At 34.1% G+C, this 19,602-nt stretch overlaps 1 protein-coding gene across 1 annotated transcript; it reads left to right on the top strand.

Annotated features, from left to right (window-relative positions):
* The first annotated feature begins 8,586 nt into the window (after nucleotides 1–8,586).
* Nucleotides 8,587–17,355, top strand: LOC106768927. Its single transcript, XM_014654317.2, has 3 exons — nucleotides 8,587–9,012; nucleotides 15,262–16,558; nucleotides 16,928–17,355. Exons 1-3 carry the CDS (start codon nucleotides 8,713–8,715, stop codon nucleotides 17,161–17,163), a joined length of 1,833 nt encoding a protein of 610 aa, XP_014509803.1. The 5' UTR covers nucleotides 8,587–8,712; the 3' UTR covers nucleotides 17,164–17,355.
* Nucleotides 17,356–19,602: the final 2,247 nt, after the last annotated feature.

Raw genomic sequence — 19,602 nt, 5'->3', positions numbered from 1 at the left:
TTCTTTTTTCCTGTTTTGTTACATTTCGCTCCTAAATATATCCGTGATGGAAATACTTTTATATTTTATTCATTTTAAAGTTTTATAATTGTAAATGTAATTTTCTATAGAAATTTAGAATTTTTGTTCATGTCTCTTTGTTTCTAATAAAAGATATTATAACAGAAGAAATATTTTTAAATCATACCAAAATATATATATATATATATATATATATATATATATATATTAAAAAAAAGTCAAAATTGTATATTAATTTTTTTATGATATTTTCAAAATATCAATCTCTTATAAATATTCATATAATGTTTTAATTTGATAGTCTTGTTGTCAATATGTTTTCAAATTATTTAAAATTAGATTATGTTTAATAATATGCAATGTTAACGAAATAAAAGTATATAAATATTATTTGTTATTTTTTTTATATTGGTTCATCGCTTAACAAAAATTAAATATAATTCTTGATAAATGATTAAATTTACATAACTAACATTGTTGGTATAAAAGTATTGTTTGAAACATAAAAATTAATGGCTACACAACCAAATATTTGGTATACATCCATTTCTGATTAAATAATAAACCACATTTGGCTAAATAACTAAATATTGTTTGCAATACAGTAACTCCTAACTAAAACTCTTGATTACAAGAAGATCTGATCAAACTATCACAATGTTACTTACTCAAAAAGTTATAATGTTCTAATATGGATACAATATAATGTCCACTGGTACTAGATTGCTAAAAAGTTAGATAGAAAATATTTTTGCTTAAGCACTTGTGGGATTAATCGTAGGCCATAAATCTTCGAGCAAAAGTTCTTATTTAAAAGTTACTTATATATAAGGGTTAAATATGTTTTTGATCCCTTAATTTTCAATGAAAATTGGAATTAGTCCCTATTCAAAACTTTAGTCCAATTTAGTTTTTGAATTAGTCTCTCTTCAAAACTTTAGAAATATCTAGATTTAGTCCTTTTAACCAAATTTTGCTATGTTTATTTGACATTTTAAACGTATTTCATTATAGCATTTGAGTTGTTTACACTGTTTTAACATATTTTTTTCTTCAATGTTAATTCAAAAATACATTTGAAACCTTAAATAAAATTAACACATTTTGGTTAGAGGGACTAAATTCATGCAGTTTTAAAGATAAGAGACTAAATTAATCCAAAGTATCAAAGAGGGACTAATTCCAATTTCGACTAAAAGTTAAGGGACCAAAAATATATTTAACCTTGTATATAAAGGGTTTTGGAAAAATAGTCAATGTGAATTCTTTTATAGTTATTGTTAGGTAAAAACAAAGTTTCACATTAAATAAAATAAGAGATAGACATGAGTTTATATATACGCATAAGATACTTTCATTGATAGAAGTGGTACCAAAATCAAATCCGTGAGACTTTAACTCAAAGTAGCAGTGTGGAGATCTATGTGTATGTGTTGAACCTCACTATAAAGACATTTTTTTGTTCTTCATGTTATGTATGTTCTCAATTGTTCTCCATGTAACATTTAATATAAATTTCAATGTGAAAAAAAAAATACTATATTTATATCTTATAATTTAGTGTCATACGAGGTTAACATACCATCTTAAAAGATGTTGTTAATGTAAAATAGTTTTGACATACTATTTTAAGATATATTTTTAATGTTGATGTTTATCGTAAGATTTTTTTATTGTTAAATGAATAAATCTTTGCAAATCATAGTATAAACATTTATAAAAAGCAATGTCTCATAGTTTGTCTTAAAAACAAATTCTTAAGATATACGTGAGAAAACACTATAACAATATATGAAATACTCATATCTTCAAGATTTGATACAACAATATTGATGTTTATATATTTTGATATAGAAACTTAATAAAAAAATGTTGTTAAAATATAATATATGTTTTTATAAAATTAGACTATCAATTCTTACAATTTTATTTTTAGGATTGATGTATTGGAATGTCCTACTTAATATAATTTATTAAAATTTAAATAATTTTTCATTTTTTATTGTAACTATTATATATATATATGGGTTTGCTAACTTGCGTATGCCTGTTTTTCAGTTGGTACATTTTAGCAATGTGTACCGAGTTTCAGTAGACAAAAATACCTTTATATTATGAATTCTAAGTTTTAAGGTTAAGGGTATTTTAATAATTTTCATTCTCAAAATTAAAAAAATAAAAAAAGAAACCCCCAAACCCCTGCTCTCTCATTCCTCTCAACCCCTTCTCTTTCATCTCTTTCAATCTAACATTTTCTCTGTCATCCATACTCTAGCTCCAATTGAGAAAAAAAATCAGAAACACTTGCCTTATCTTAATAATTTTCATTCTCAAAACTAAAAAAAGAAACTCCAAACCCTTACTCACCTCCTTCGTTCCTCTCAATCCTTTCTCCTTCATCTCTCTCAGTCAAACATATGTCATCTCTGCACTAGCCCCAACTAAAAAAACACTCATTATTAAATAAAATGGTTAGAGAAAAAAAAATACTTACATAAATAAAAAAAATTAAAGCACCTAATTTTTTCTTTATAATTTTAAATAAAATTTCAAGATTTAGAATTTTTATTGTTTGATTTTATAATTTTATTGTATTTTGATTTGTTTTTTCTTTGGTAAAGAAAAACAAGTTAATGAATTTCTACCAAAAAAATTTAAATGGCCACGGAGCAATGTTACGTAGTAGTCTCAGAATGTAAATGAAGGATGCTTGTAAGTCTTGGTGCAAGTTGTGACCGTCGGCTGTAATATATATAGTGAAGATAATGAAATTAAAGANATTTTGAATGAACTTTTTTCGGAAGGTGAATATGTCAATGACTTAACTCTTTACAAAAGTAAATCGTTTAATAATGAGTGTTTTTTTAGTTGGAACTAGTGCAGAGATGACATAGAAAATGTTTGAGTGAGAGAGATGAAGGAGAAAGGGTTGAGAGGAATGAAAGAGGTGAGTAAGGGTTTGGGGTTTCTTTTTTTAGTTTTGAGAATGAAAATTATTAAAATAAGACAAGTGTTTTTGATTTTTTTCAATTGGGACTAGAGTAGGGATGAGAGAGAAAATGTTGGAGTGAAAAGGATGAAAGAGAAAGAGTTTGGAGTAATGAGAGAGCTTGGTAAGGGTTTGGGGGTTTCCTTTTTTATATTTTTAATTTTGAGAATGAAAATTATTAAAATACCCTTAACCTTAAAACTTAGAATTCATGATATAAGGGTATTTTTGTCTACTGAAACCCGATACACATTGCTAAAATGTACCAACTGAAAAACAGACGTACGAACCCCCCCCACCCCACTATATATATATATATATATATATATATATATATATATATATATATATATATATATATATATATATATATATATATATATTAGATTATAGACACATATACCGTTAGAAAATAAATCATATCCCGAGATTATTAAGAGAATATATGATTATTATTATAGGTGATTTACAGTAATAATGTTACATTATTATAGAATAATTAGAATAATAATGTTACATTATTATAGAATATTTATAGGGATAAAATTGTAGAATTATAGATTCTCTCTTGTGTATATTTCTCATATTTTATTCAAAATTAATAAGACAATTTTTCCCCTTTCTTTACATGGTATCAGAGCAGGTTTTCTGATCCTTTTCTACTTTGTCTTTGTTGCCGCTGGTGGTCGCCGTCACCGGCGGCCCCCTAAAAGTCTCTTTTTCAACCTGTGCTTTTATACTTTAATGGACAATCTCTGATTTTTGTCTCGCATCTGTCCGGTGTTGCCATCCGGCCACCGTCTCCGGCCATTGTCGCTGACCACTTTCGCGGCCATCGTCTCCGCCACTTGTGCCACCGAATGCACCAACATTACCAACATCTAGTCCTACCTCTATCGCTTCCGCTATCTTCTTCTCTATTCTGAAGACCTCCCAGGGCAGTTAAGTCCCTTGAAGTTTTGTTGCTACTCAGGGTAGTGAAATCCCTGAAGGTTTGTTGTTGTTTGCCTCTGTAGGACATTTGTTTCCTGAAGGCCTCCCATATGTTCAAGACAGTTAAGTCCCTTGAAGGTTTGCTACTGTTTAGGGTGATTAAGTCCCTACAGGTTTGTGGCTGTTAGCCTTTTAATTCCAGCCGTTGCAGGGTAGTGTAGTCCCTGCAAGTTTGTTGTTATTTGCCTCTGAAGGCTTGTTGCTGTTTAGGGCAGTTAAGTCCCTTGAAGTTTTGTTGTTGTTTAGGGTGATTAAGTCCCTACAGGTTTGTGGCTATTAGCCTTTTAATTCCAGCTGCTGCAGGATAGTGTAGTCCCTGCAGGTCTGTTGTTGTTTGTCCCTATAGTTTGTTGCTGCAGGCCCTTCATTTGTTCTTGCAATTTGTTGTTCATCAATAATGGCAAAGAACGGAAATGACAGTGTGCTGATGACACTCTTGAAGACAGATTACATATTTCAAATTGAGTTTATTATTACAAACTTTGTCCATACCATCTATATGCTCCAGCTTGATAGGGAGTGTTAGAAAATAAATTATATCCCGACATCATTAAGAGAATATATAGTTATTATTAGAGGTGATTTACAATAATAATGTTACATTATTACAGAATAATTACAATAATAATGTTACATTATTATAGAATATTTATATATATGGATAAAATTACAGAATTATACATTCTCTCTTGTATATATTTATTATATTTTATTCAAAATTAATAAGACAATTTTTTTTCTCTTTCTTTACACATACATAACAATAATATATTATTACTAAAAAAGAGAGTTCAAATAACTAAAATAATAAAAATAACTCATGTTAAACGCATTTTTTAATAGTAAAATCTCACTATATTGTACTCTAATGCCAAATTAAAAATGGATTTAAATCTAATTAAACTTTATATAATTAATTTTTAAAATTAAATTAATTTTTATTTTTATATTTTATTTTATTCATAACTTCAAATAATGGGAAATTAATAAAAATACAATTCATAATGAGAAATAAGAAAAAGAGGCATAATAATAAATATTGATCTCTTTTTTACCAACTAATTAATGAAAATATAAATCATGGACAATTTCTTTAACAAGGACTCATCCACAATAAAAATATTAACAGTATCACTAATAAATTACATAATTATTGGTGATTTAGGTCACCAATCTATCTAATCATATCAATTTTTATAGGGTTTCACTTTACTTTGGAGTAATGCCTAGTGGTACACATTAAATAATGATGCAATCTCATCATTTTGCATATTAACCACAACTTTTCATTATATTATTGTGTGAATGATAATATGTATTTTATAATATGCAAACATTACTGATTGCATATACTAAATTGAAATTACTTATTTAGACTTTAATTCACAACTGTATTAATTTAATCAAAATATTTTACTGGCTTAAAAGAGTTTATAATCTTTAAAAAAAAAATTAGAAGGTCATGTTTCTCTATCATAATCAAGTGAATACTGAATTTTAATGTTATCACAATGTTAACGGTGATGATGAATGCGTTTTAATGGTTATGTAACGTTTAAATGTGCTACAATCAATATATTTATTAGTTCAATCATTAACGAATCATTATACAAATTTAATCAAATCATTACACTAATTTATATATATAGTAAATATAACTCTCATATGGAGGCGTTAATTTATCATTTTTCTTATTGTTTAATATATTTTCTCTTCCATTAATTTGTGAGCTCTCCTAACTATTTATCATAAAACTTAAATGAATTTCTGAATTTCTATATAATATGTATAAAAAAGGCGGGTCAAATAAAACATTATCAGTTAATTCGAAATCTTAATTATTCCTCATTTTTACCTTATATATTAAATTAGCTTAAAAAATTTAGAAACAAGAAAAAACAACATTTCTTTATTCTTTCTTGTCTGCCAATACAAAGGTAACAAACAAAAAATGTTTTTTTTTTTATATTTAATCATTTGTGGTCACCGTCATTATTTAATCACTTATGTAATGACATTTATTATTGTTTTGAATGAATTAAATATTCTTAATTATAACATTGTTGGTGGCCAATGGTAATGGTCAAATGAGAACACTTCTTACAAAGCACCCTATAATCTTGGTCAAAATGAGAACAGGCTTAAAGCTATCTCCATACTTAAAACCCCAAGAAGGAGAGATACAACTGTGTAAGTCTACACTAAACTACCTTTAATTTCATATAATAATGCACATTATACACAGTTTACCACAAAGGGTGCCCTAGTTTATAGCGTGCCCTAATTTATTTCTCCCATCCCCACTCACTTTTAGGTAATTGTATAAACTTCAAGCTATCAACATCACTGTTTAATAATAGTATATTGATATATCAACAAACAAACCTTACATATTGGACTCTAAAAGCTGAATCAGAGACCAATCTTTTATAAACATTGGTTATAAATAAGAAACAACTCTTGTCTCATTTGTATGTTAGGAGAATCGAAAAAGGTGTATGAAGTTTCATAGGAGTCATGGAGGATGGACCGAACAAGTTCTCCTCGTTGCATGCATGACGGCCGACAAGAGCTAACATCTCGTATCTTCCATTTCACGCGATCATACACCTTTTTCTTCACTTTGACTTCAACCCTAGTTTCACTCCCACAAACAAAACAAAGCCCTTTTTCAACATTGTTCTCGCTAGTCGTTAATTCCTATTCCCAAGTAACGACCATGGAAGTCTCAGTAATAAATTAATCGTTTTTCTGTGATTTGTTCACAAAGAGCTAGAAGAATTTGAGATGCATGTGGATTAAGGTGGACCCTATAAGGAAAGACCCTTTCTCTTTCGCAGGATTCCTCTCCTCTTTTTGTTCAACGACATACCCTTATTACCGTTCTGTTATTCCATTCGCAATAATGGTGTGGGCAAGCTTAAGGTCCACCACCTTTCTCCTAGTTTTCATTTTGCTTCCTCTGATATTCTCCAGCGCGCACACCCAAAACCAAGGTTCACTAACTTTTCTTTTCTTTTCTGTTTGTGTTGAATCAGTTTGCCTCACTTTGTTGCAACCTTTATTGTTCAGGGAAGAAGACCGTGGTGGTTACCAATACTGAAACAACAAGAAGTCAAGTGGACTTAGAGGTATGTGCGATACTGTATATATGCTATGAATAGTGTGAGTTAACTAATGTGGCAGCATTTTTTCCACAACAGGTTTATCATGGTGGGAGAAAGATGATGTCTAGAGAAGTGCAGTCGAAGTTAAAGGTGAAAGTGGCTGAGAATGGAAGTAATGCGGCAAAGGGCTTGACAACCGAACGGAAAGAAGTTTTGAATGTGAAACAGTATAAAGTTGGTAAAAGAAATATAAATGGGCATTCTGGGAAAGTGAACATGTCTGGTTTGGTGCCTCTGAATGCTGATTATTATGTTCCAAGACCTCACCCTCCCAAGAACAACTGAATCACAAAGGAATTTTGAGATATATATTTAGTGTTTTTTTAGTTTGGTTAGTTTTTACCTACTTTTCTAACCATATTTGCCTTGGCTTTGCTCTCTCAGTTTTGTAATGTTACAAGTAATTATTATAGGTGATTATACTTGTATGTAAATTGAGGCTTTGAATGTGAACTCAGCTAGTGTTCCCAAAAGGAGCTCTTCCACTACTTATATTAAGAACTGGTTTAAATATATATATAGTATTCTTTGGTTAAATCCGACATTTAAACACTTATTTTTTCTGGTCATCTCACTGGTCTGCAATACTTTAAATAAGGAAACTAAGCTTCCTACCACTTGGAGCATTTGCTTTATTTATTTTGATTATATAACACATGTTTTCTACCTTCGAGGGATTCTAGATATATAGTTTCCAAAAATTTCTTTCAACAACACTTTTTTAACAATTTTTTCATAACGGTAGTTTGTGATTGGTTTGTTTCAAATATTTTTTAAACGTAAATTCAAATAGATCAATAAAATGATGACATGTGTCCCGTTGTCAAAAAAATTATCAAAAAATGTTGTCAAAATATCATCATCCATATATTATTTATAACGTTATTAAATATTTTTTTAAATGATTACTTCATTATTGGATTAAAAGTTAATATTGATTTAAAAAGTAAATATACTTTTAGTTTTTCAAAAGGAAAATTGATGATAACTACGACTTTAACTTTACATTTTTTTTTTCAACAAATAAGTTGTGCATTATTTTTTATTTTTCAAATTATTCTTCTAGAGAGTTTAGGATTTGGACTAAGAAACTAAGTAAGATTTTGTTTTTATTATACGAATAAAACAAATCTTTGAGAGATAAAATATATTTAAACCCCAAACTAACAACTAGTTATATTTTTAAAATATGTAAGAAAAAAATATTTAACTATAAATTTACTAATACTATAATAAATTTTCATACATAATCAAGATAATAAACAGTTATAATTGATCAATTGAATTAACAAAAATAAAATATGATCTTCTTCCAGAAAATTTACGTTTGGGCAAGTTCAAACGGCCACCTCTCATTCATATGTGAAATTGGGCCTGTGGCCCAAGAGTAAGAGTTAGATGAGACAGTGATGAGTTGGGCCAGAGCAACATTCTGCTGCCGTGGAGCTTGTCATCTTCTTCACCATATGGTTCTGAACAGTGGGTGATTCGGAATCGGAAGGAGAAGTGGTGCAGGCTTCTGAGTTGAGAGATCCGGCGAGGATGGGTTCGTCGTCGGCGTCGTCAAGTTCTCCAAAGAAGAGAGCAAAATCCCAAGTAGAGGAGGATGAGGACGACGAAGAGAGCGTTTGTTGCGGGATTTGCTACGCGGAGCGAGGGGTTTCGATCGCAGGGGAAATCGATTGCTGCAGCCACTACTTTTGCTTCGTCTGCATCATGGAATGGGCTAAGCACGAGTCTCGATGCCCAATTTGTCGCCAGAGATTCTCCAACGTTCGCAGGCTCCCCATGCACGGCGTATTTTCTTCCTCCCGGGACGTGAAGGTTCCTCATCGTGACCAGGTTCATGTCATACACCTTTCTTATATATGACTATTATTTAGTGAAGATGATGAAGAATACCTTTCCTAATCGGTGTCTTAATTTAGGGAATAGGGATACGCTTTTAACACATATTCAGTAGCGTAAAAGATGTTTTATTAATCTTGCTGTGTTACTCCCAACAGCAGAACTACCTAAGAGTATTCTACTTATGATTAAAATAGTCTCAGATTGATAAAAATAAACATGGTAGTTAGTATCGAACGCATCAGCATACGGTACTATTTGTTGGGGGGGAGGATGGACACACACATAGAACTCCACACATGGTAAGACGTTGTTCGCTTTGGGCCAAGTCCTCACGGATTTGCTTTTGGTACCACTCCAAAAGGCCTCTTACCATTGGAGATATCTATGTGTATATAAACCCTTGACCAGTCCTTCTTTCACTCAATGTGGGACTTTGTTTGCACTCCAACATCCTCCCTCAAACAAAGGACTATGGTCACCTTCCTCCCTGCGGAAGTCTTGTCTTTTTCATTCGAGTACACCATGGTCAACACGCAGCATTTCTCATTTGCCCTCTTTCACGATACATGGTCACAATGAGCTTTTCTAGCTCTTCCCACCTCTCATGATTCCTCCGACGCCACTGGCCTTCTGCCTGGCTTGCCTGATCATGGGGAGACGTACTCGTCTGAGCCCGGTCACCAGACCCAAACCGTGGGCTCTGATACCACTGTTAAGGTGGAGGGCACGAGAGAAAACAGAGAGAGAGAGAGAAAGTAACAGAGAAGCAGGAGAGTGGAAATAGTGAATGAAAACGTATATTGAAACTTGTATTACAGAAGAAGTATACAAGGACATTTATAGAGAGAGGAATACATTGACAATCTGTCATACAGTGTGACAGTTAGGACGTTGCTGGATATGACCCGCTGTATGCTAAAAGGCAAAGATCTTCCCAGCTACCTATGGGGAGAAGCTGTTTCAACAGTAGCTTATCTCTTGAATAGAAGCCCAACAAAGGCTTTGGAGAACAGCACGCCAGAAGAGGCTTGGTCAGGTATTAAACCGATAGTAAATCATTTTAAAATNTTTGGTTCAGTGTGTTACAGGCACATTCCGGATGCAAGAAGGAAGAAGTTAGACGATAGGAGCGAAACCTTTGTCTTCATTGGCTACCACCCCACTGGTGCATACANATTATATAGCCCTGAGAACAAGCAGATTGTTATAAGTAGAGATGTTGTCGTGGACGAAGCAGCCACATTCGACTGGAAGAAATCTGATGAAGGTCATCAGGTAGCCAAGACTCATGTTCCTCAGACTGTCCCAAGCTGGTTGGACGACAGAATCATCGGTGAATCAAAAGAGACAAGCGAAAATAGAAGATCTCAGAGGACAAGATTTCCTTCCACAAGACTTGCTGACTATGAAGTCTTTACTGATAACGAAGTATCAGACTTTGGAGATCAAGCCCATATAGCATTCCTAGCCGATGCAGAGGCACTTTCTTGGAAACAAGCTTTCAATGACAAAGGATGGAGAGAAGCGATGATTGAAGAACTAAAGTCGATTGAAAGAAACAGAACTTGGGAGNTGGTCGAGCTACCNCAACANAAACGGGCAATTGAAGTGAAGTGGGTTTTTAAAACAAAGTTCAAACCAAATGGCGAAGTTGCTAAACTCAAAGCACGTCTCGTGGCAAAAGGATTTCTACAGAAACAAGGAGAAGATTTTACAGAAGTATTTGCCCCTGTCGCAAGGTTAGAGACTGTCAGACTGATGGTGGCCATAGCAAGCGCTAGAGGCTGGGAGATTCATCAACTGGACGTCAAATCAGCATTCTTGAATGGTCCGTTGAAAGAAGAAGTCTACGTCAGGCAGCCACCTGGTTTCGAGAGAGGAGGCGAAGAACATAAGGTCTACAAGCTGAATAAAGCATTATACGGGCTGAGACAAGCACCTCGAGCCTGGAATGATCACATCAATGCGTTACTCCTGAAGCTTGGATTTGTGAAGAGCTCAGTTGAATATGGTGTATATGTCGCACAGCAGAGGTCCTTGACGGTATGTTTATACGTCGATGATCTCCTCGTGACTGGAGAGTCCATGAACGAGATAGAAGGATTTAAGAAGAAGATGAAAGCTGAATATGACATGACCGACCTAGGGAGACTTAGCTATTTCCTTGGTCTGGAATTCACTGAAACAGCGAATGGAGTGGTTNTGCATCAAAGTAGATATATTGGTGAAGTCTTAAAACGTTTTAACATGATGAATTGCAACAGTACAACTATTCCGGTGACTGCCAATCTAAAACTGACTGAACAAATGGAAGAAAAGAGTGTGGATGCTTCATTGTATAAACAGATAGTCAGCTCGTTGAGATACATCTGCAATAGCAGACCAGATATTAGCTTTGGAGTGGGAATACTGAGCAGATTCATGAGTGAACCGAAGCAAAGTCACATGTTAGCTGCCAAGCACATTCTAAGGTATCTAAAAGGAACTATCCATTATGGTCTCAAGTTCCCGAGGATGACAAATAGCACAGGAAACACTCTGGAAGTCTGGTGCGACTCGGATTGGAGTGGAGATCCAGTTGATAGAAGAAGCACCTTCGGGTATTTTGTCAAATTTGCTGGAGCACCTATCTCTTGGTGCTCTAAGAAACAAGGTGTTGTGGCCCTCTCCTCATGCGAAGCTGAGTACATAGCTTCGGCAGAGACAGCATGCCAGTGTTTGTGGCTAGAAGCCCTCCTTAAGGATTTGAAATTTGAGTGTAAAAGACCCATACAGCTGATGGTAGACAACAAGTCTGCAATAAGCTTATCTAAGAACCCTGTATTTCACGGCAGAAGTAAACATATTGGCACAAAATTTCACTTTCTAAGAGACTTGGTAAATCAAGGAAGAATTGAGCTCCTCCATTGTCCAACAGACTTACAAATCGCAGATATTTTCACGAAAGCTTTGAGGCTCAACAGATTTGAAGCTCTCAGAGACATGTTTAATATAGAAATGTTAGTAGTTTAGTTTTGAGGGGGGTATGTTATAGTTAAAAACAAAACTACTCTAACTGTCACACTGTATGACAGACTGTCAATGTATTCCTCTCTCTATAAATGTCCTTGTATACTTCTTATGTAATACAAGTTTCAATATACGTTTTCATTCAGTATTTCCACTCTCCTGCTTCTCTGTTACTTTCTCTCTCTCTCTCTCTCTCTCTCTGTTTTCTCTCGTGCCCTCCACCTTAACACTATTGATTTGACATGATTTGGAAGCCTGATGATGCAATTTGCGATCTCCAAGTCCCACGATTTTGGCACAACTTTGCGGGTTTCGACATAAATGCAAGTGCAATGTGATGACGTAGTGAAGTCTGCAACAGAGGCAGTTGCAGCTGCCTTATGCATCATAGGTTCAAATTGCGTCCTAGGCAATGCATTTTTGTGAAGGGTTTAGGAAGAAAGGAAAGGAAAGGAAAGAAAACTAGGTCGGATGTGGGCATCGGGTATGGGCCTTGCTGGTTTCAAAATTTACATGTTTTTAAGAAATGACACATAGAAAGCTAAGTGCGTCGTATGAATTTTTAAAATCTCTTTTTGTTATGTTTTATTTTGTTTATTTTAAATAGCTAATTCGGGGTGCAATTTTAAACTTGAAAGCCCATCAGATAGCTTGGATTTGTCTCATTTACATATAATATCTGGAATTATGTTAATATATATATTTTTTTTTTCAATTGTCATATGTTTCCTTAGGTTAAAATGATCCTAGAGATATGTTTTTAGTTATTTGTCATTTATAGGCCGTGTTTAATTATTGATCATGAATCTTACAGTTCAAGCTAGGATTTGATTAGCTGTTCAGAAAATAGGGTTTCCAATTCATACTTTCTATCGAATTCATCTACCTTGAAAAGAATAATGATAAATATGTTTTTAGTCTCTCAACTTTGACATGAAAGTGGAATTTGTTTTGTTCGAAACTTTGATACATTTTAGTCTTCAAACTTTAAAAATAAATAGATATAATCCTTTTACTCCAATTACTTTAAATTTTTTTGACGTATCAAATGCGTTTTTCAACTGACATTGAAGCAGGAATGTGTTCAGTGTAAACAATTCAAATGATATCATGAAAAACAATTTAACATAATTGGATTAAAATGACTATATCCATTTATTTTTATAGTTTGGAACAAAAATGTATCAAAGTTTTGGACAAAGACTAATTTCAATTTTGCATCAAAGTTGAGAGACTAAACTAGTGTATAAAAATCTAGAAAACCCACCAAAATTACAAGATTATTACATAAATATTTTTCGATAGATATATAAATTTACCTTTTAGATGGGCCCAGACACCTAATTGTGTGCTAGCTTGTGAGTCGGCATCACTTGAACTCTTCAAAATTGGATCTACATGGATTTGATATCACTTGAAGAATTTAATGCAAATTTAGAACGTTCAGATTACTTGTAGACACAAGTTAACATGTGAAGCATCATTATGCTATGATGTTGGTATATCAAGAACAAGTACCTGGATTTATTCAAAATCCATGATAATTGAAGAGAAATTACTGCATTGATCAGTTTGTGAGAGACAATTATAGTCCACCTAGCAAGTGCAAGTGTGCGTGTTATGAGGATGAGAATATGGACCTGTTAGCAGGCCACTAAATTTGAATGACCCAATTTATCACGGGTCACAAAGTTCAATTACACTTTTTAAAAATTGATTAAATGCATTAGTAAAAATTATGGTTCCATAGTTGACTCAAATAATTTAAATAATGTTATAATTATTCATTAATGCTAATTCATTTTAATTAAATTCAACATCATTTGGAGGGTTCCTGATGTTAGATAGGAATGGAGATAAAAGAATGGATGCATATACCACACAATCAGTAGGAAGCTATTTTTGAGGTTAAGAATCGGCTAGCCTTTAAATTTAAACCCTCATATTTATTAGAAGCAATTCTAATCTTGAAATTGATATAATCTTAGCTTTACAAAGTGGCTTGAATAAGGAAACAAAAGCTTAAAAGACACTAAACAAATATTCATGGAACTGATGCCATGTTGCATTGCATAAGTGCAATCAGACTTTGTCTGCTTCCAGTGATGCACTGTTGTTGAGGAAAGTGAAGGGCTGAATTTGCATGGGAAATTGGTGTTTTGGATTGGATGATTTGAGGAGAAATGAAAACAAAGTATATGGGTGCCTTGGTTGCATGTCCCTTGCTCAAACCATCAGAAATGCAAGGAAAGTCATTGTGGCACTAGCATTTGGTACATCCACGTGTCTATCCATTATCAGTTACTACCCTGCCAACACTCCACACTCTGCCATTATTCTAAACTTAGCTACCACATATTGGCATCATCCTATGAACATAGCACCCTGTGAGTGTTGCGATCTGTGAAGCTCATTTCAGTAGGATGAAGACGTTGTGAAGGAACACAAAAGTGGTTTGTTACTGTATCAAGAGCATATTCGATTATGCCCTAATCATAACAAATTATGTATATGTGTGTGCCAAAATAACAATGTCTGGTGGACCCTTACCAACAAGCTCTCATGTTTAGCCCTTTTCATTGTCATAGCAAATATTCGTTTATGCCCTGATAACCAACCAAATAATTTACCAAGTTTTACGAAATATTTCTATATCTTTCAAATCAATCATAATAATCACTTACAAATTTTCCACTCTCCTCTCCTTTCACCGTCTATTCCTTAATCCAAACAGTCGTACTTTCCACTCTATTTATCCTTTTCTTTCGTTTTACACTCTCCCACTTTCCATCACTTAATCCAAACAAAGTGTAAATTTGGAAGTGCTATTGCCTCACTGTCCTATACATCATTCGGCCTCGTTGTACGTTTTTGTTTGTGGCTATACATTGTCCCGCCAAAAGTTTGTTGTTTATATACAATTTACATTATCTAACATGTCATTGTTTAGTAATTTTGACATCTCAAATTGTCAAACTCATGATGTCACAAGTGAATGGCAAAATTAGATGTTAGTGTAAAAACTTCTTTTAAACCAAACAGGGAATCAAAAAGTTCAAAGAAATCATAATTATCTTTTTTTTTTTTTTCCGAACCAGAGAAGAAATCGTACTACTCTTAATTTATAAATTAATTCTAACTGGTGACTCAATGAACTTGAAGAATGAAGAGCTAGTATTTATATAGTAGATGAACTAATGCTAATATGCAAATGATCTCTTATTTTTGCAGGCGTATCATCCTCACGGGAATGTGGCAATTGGTCCTGTCGATTCTTATGGTGAAACCAAATGTGGTGTTTGTCGTGCTGGGACAGATGAACATCTTCTACTACTTTGTGATCTTTGTGATTCTGCTTCACACACATACTGTGTTGGCCTGGGATATACTGTTCCTGAAGGTGATTGGTTTTGCCACGATTGTGCTATTTCCCGGGAGACCAATGCCAATGAAGAATCAGACCAACAATGTGTTGTGCCAGAGGCTGAGCCAAGTGAAACCGTTGATATCTTTGATATTGTGAGGGAAACAGGCAGTCGGGTGGTTAAAAGACCAAGGACATCTCCTTTACAACAGAACCTGTCATCTCCTTCTGCTATTCCTTTATCAGATAGGTTAAGTAGATTCAAAGGAAAAAGTCCTGCCAAAGGTGTCAATAGTATGCAGCGTAATATTAAGGCGTTTCGTGAGAACTGGAATGCTTTGAGGAGTGGTTCATTACGGTTCCATTGTGATGCAGATCAAGCCAGCAGTACGGTTAGTCAAAAGCAAGATTCTAGATCATTATCACATGGAAAACTGTATGATTCACATTCTGGGACTTCCACAAGCGTGCAGCAATCCACTGTCCAGGGTGGTCCTTCTTCTGGCAAAACGTTGAATGAGAGAGTCTTTAAAGATAATGTTGAGAAGGCTTGGAAAATGGTGGACAGAGCAAAGAGGAAGCAAGCAACTCCTCAGAGAATTAGAAGCAATCGGCAGGGAGTAGATAGACCCTCATGTAGTGGAGCTCGTAAAACATCAGTTGAACGCTCTAATTTCCCAGAACTGAAAGATCAACATTCCAAAGAATTAAACTTAAGGAACACTGCGAAAGAGAAGCAGTGTGACTATTCTAGACTCTTCCAGAATTTCAAAAATTGCTCAACTCTAAAGTTGGAAGAGAAAAAGAAAAGTAGAGTTAGATGTGAGGAGATGATACACCGTGTAAGGGACCATAATACTCATTCAGAAGGATATTGTGAAAGCCCATTGTCTAGAAAGGTCCCTACTAATATCCAGGGTGGTGCTCCATTTCGTGAAGAAGAGAGAAATGCTTGCCAGGTAACCTCGGTAGATTTAGCTTCCTCGCGTGGCAAGTTTGTTAGTAACCTCTCCCCTTGTAAGGACGTGGATCTTGTCAATGAAGAAAAGAAATTAGCTGGTAGTCTCGAGGATGGAAGCACAGGAAAAACTGACGATGCAAAAACTGAGATCCAGTCTCTTGTCAAATTGAATCTGAAGCTCTTAACCAGAGATAAAAAATTAGGTAATTGGTTATCAAAATTCAGATTTTTGCGCTAGATTTACATTATCGTATTGGCTGAAATATTTATAGGTGCTTTGTTTACACATTTTACAATCCATATGTGATCTTTAGTTAGGTAGCGTGTGTGCATAGTTCAGCTTATTTTGGAGAAATAATCAGTCATGTGGCCGAATGCATTCGTATGCCAAACATAAATTCCATCCCTCATCTTGGTTTCTCAATTTTTATCACGCAAAACAAAAATTGTGTCAGAAACTTCTTATTTTGAAGTGGTTTTTCTCGAATGCATGTTGTAAAACTGTTAAACATGTTTATGCAAATGATAATTGTTACTTGAATGAAAGTATTTCACTTCTGTTCGTGATGCAGGTTTTGATACCTTCAAGGTAGTTGCTAGGCAGGCTACCCATACCATCTTAGCTGCCTGCAGTTCTGAGCAGCAAAAGTGCAGCACATCCTCCTCTTGCTCAGTATGCTGTCATTCCGACAATACTCCTCAGTTTCAGAAATCTACTTTAATGCCTAATTGTTGCAGGCAATGCTTTTACGCCTTTGTAAACAACGTTGTCAGTTCCACCATGATGGAGAAAGTGGGTTGTGCTTGATCTGCGTTATTTTTGTTTTACTTCTCTCTGTGGAGTGCTTCTATCTATTGCAGTGATTATTGTTCTCCATTGTAAAATTCAAGTCGGAGTTAGGGGATAGTAGTGTAATCTATTTGCTTTCTACCTGGATGGAATAAGAGAGGACTTTTAAATTGAAAACTAGAGTATTTGTTTACCGATTCTTCTTGTATGCACAATTCTCATCACTCGAAGTCTATGCATGATGACATTATTTTTTGCACTATGTAAGTGTATCGCTTATTTGGGTACAGTCGTACAGAGAAAAAGCAAAATGTACAGTTGCCTCCAATGAGTGTGTAAACTCCAGTCCCATTGCGTCACGAATCATGAAAGCACTAAAACATCAGGAGTGTGTTGTACTACGTTCGGCACGAACTTTGGCTGTACCAAAGCAGCTTCTGTTTGCAACCCCTTCAGTGACATTTTTGTGGCTAATTACTGGATCAGTAAATTTTAATGAAGAATTTTTTTAAATAAGCAGAGACTACTTTGTCACTAATTTAAATTTTTCAAGTACATATCAGGGTACAAAGTTACTCGTTTTACATATTTAAACTCTTAAACGTGTTTAGAAAAAAAAATTAATACACCTAAATCTATGTTGAAATGATATCGAAACGAATTTCCAAACATGCTCTTTGGTGGATGTGGAGTGTTTGGTTATTTTCGAGCAGAAACTCAACAGTAGCATTGATTCAGAACTCATGGCCCAGTCCATAAAAATTGGGAAAGTTTGGAAGAGGATATAAAGCTAAATCAGTTGAGGGTTTAATTTCTATATTAAATTATTCTAACTATTTACGATAATGGGAGAAATTACACAAATAATCTCTATTTTTTCTATTCTCACATCAATATCTCTTAAATGGTACGAAAAATATCACGTTGCAATCATTTATATATTTACTAACTAGGTTAAAAATGCTGTGTCAAAATATTGCTGATAATGTAAACAAAATAATGTAATCTCGACAAAGTTCTAAGGATTTCTAATTTGAAGCTTCTATATTATTTTCCAATAATTTATTGTTTCATCCTTAAACGCTTTCAAATAGAAATCGTTATGAAATTGATCTAAATAGTATTGGATTCATGCAAATTGGACACTCTGTAACAGTTTTCCCGTGACAGGATTGTTTGCTTAATAAAAAATTAAATCGGAGTTGGAAAATATAGTGTACGCGTTCTTTGATTATTTTATTTTATTTTAAAGAGGAATATTATTTAAATTTTGGAGAGATAGGAGAAATAAAAATAGAAAAGTATTGTTGTATTAAGAAATGTAAAGTGGAGGGAATAGGAATAGGAAATTGAGAAGAAAAAAAAAAAAAAGTAATGGAATGTGGGACAGAGTGGGGTGGATGGAGACACTTGTCCTACCAGAAGTGGGTCCATGGGATGGCATGCATGAGAAAAACGACAAAAAAAAAGAGAAGCACGTGAGTGAGGCACGTGAGTGAGGCACCTCATGTGAAAGAAGTGTCTCTCTTATTGCATCGCTTTCAGATTTGAATCACCCATAAACGACAGGTCAGTTGAGAAAGGAAAGCACATGCCCCCACTCTCCTCTTTTCCCACTTTTCCATCCCTCCCTCTGTGGGTCCCTCACCCACCCCCACGTGACACCCTCACCACTAAGATACCCACACCCACTCTCCCATCCCATCCCATCATCCATTCATTCACATACATCATCCATCACCCATCACCCAGGTAACTAAACACCCAACGGCGGTTAAAGCTGATTTCATCAAACTCCATACATAGATGGTCCCCACCGCACGCGGGGTAGACCAACGGCAGGGGATCATCGCACGTGACTTACTGCTTCTTCACGTGCTCTCTCAACCGTGCTCCCCTATTTCTAACAACAAACTACTCTTCCCTTCTTCTCTCTCACTCTCTCATTTTAATTTTTAATTTTTAATTAATCTCTATTAATCATAAAAAAGGTTTAAACTATTTGATTTTGATGAAAGTGAGTGAAATGACGCACGCTTGCATCAGAAAAAGCTAAAGTAGAAGTAGTTGAAGAGTCACTTGATGTATCACATACTCTGCAACATGATGCCAGTACAAACGTTGAACATTCTACAAAAGTAACTCAGCGTTTCAACTCCTTTCTCATTCTTCTTCACCAACACAATATTAGGAATTTTATTTTAAATGCACCTACTCCTTCTCATGAATTTCATTTCAGTACATTTCTACCATTTTCAGATTGATTGAACCACCATTTCAAGTACAAATCTGACTACTATCTAATTATGATACACATAAACCATAACCAAACTTCATGTGAGCCGTGTGCTCCTTTTCGCTTAAATTATACAATACACACCAACCATACATACATATGCATAAGGGATTAAGTTTCTAGATTAATTAATTAATTAATTAATTAATTAACGTAAATAA

This window comes from Vigna radiata, chromosome 7, assembly GCF_000741045.1.
Source record: "Vigna radiata var. radiata cultivar VC1973A chromosome 7, Vradiata_ver6, whole genome shotgun sequence".
Classification (NCBI taxonomy): Eukaryota; Viridiplantae; Streptophyta; class Magnoliopsida; order Fabales; family Fabaceae; genus Vigna; species Vigna radiata.
This window is presented reverse-complemented; position numbering and strand designations above follow the sequence as displayed.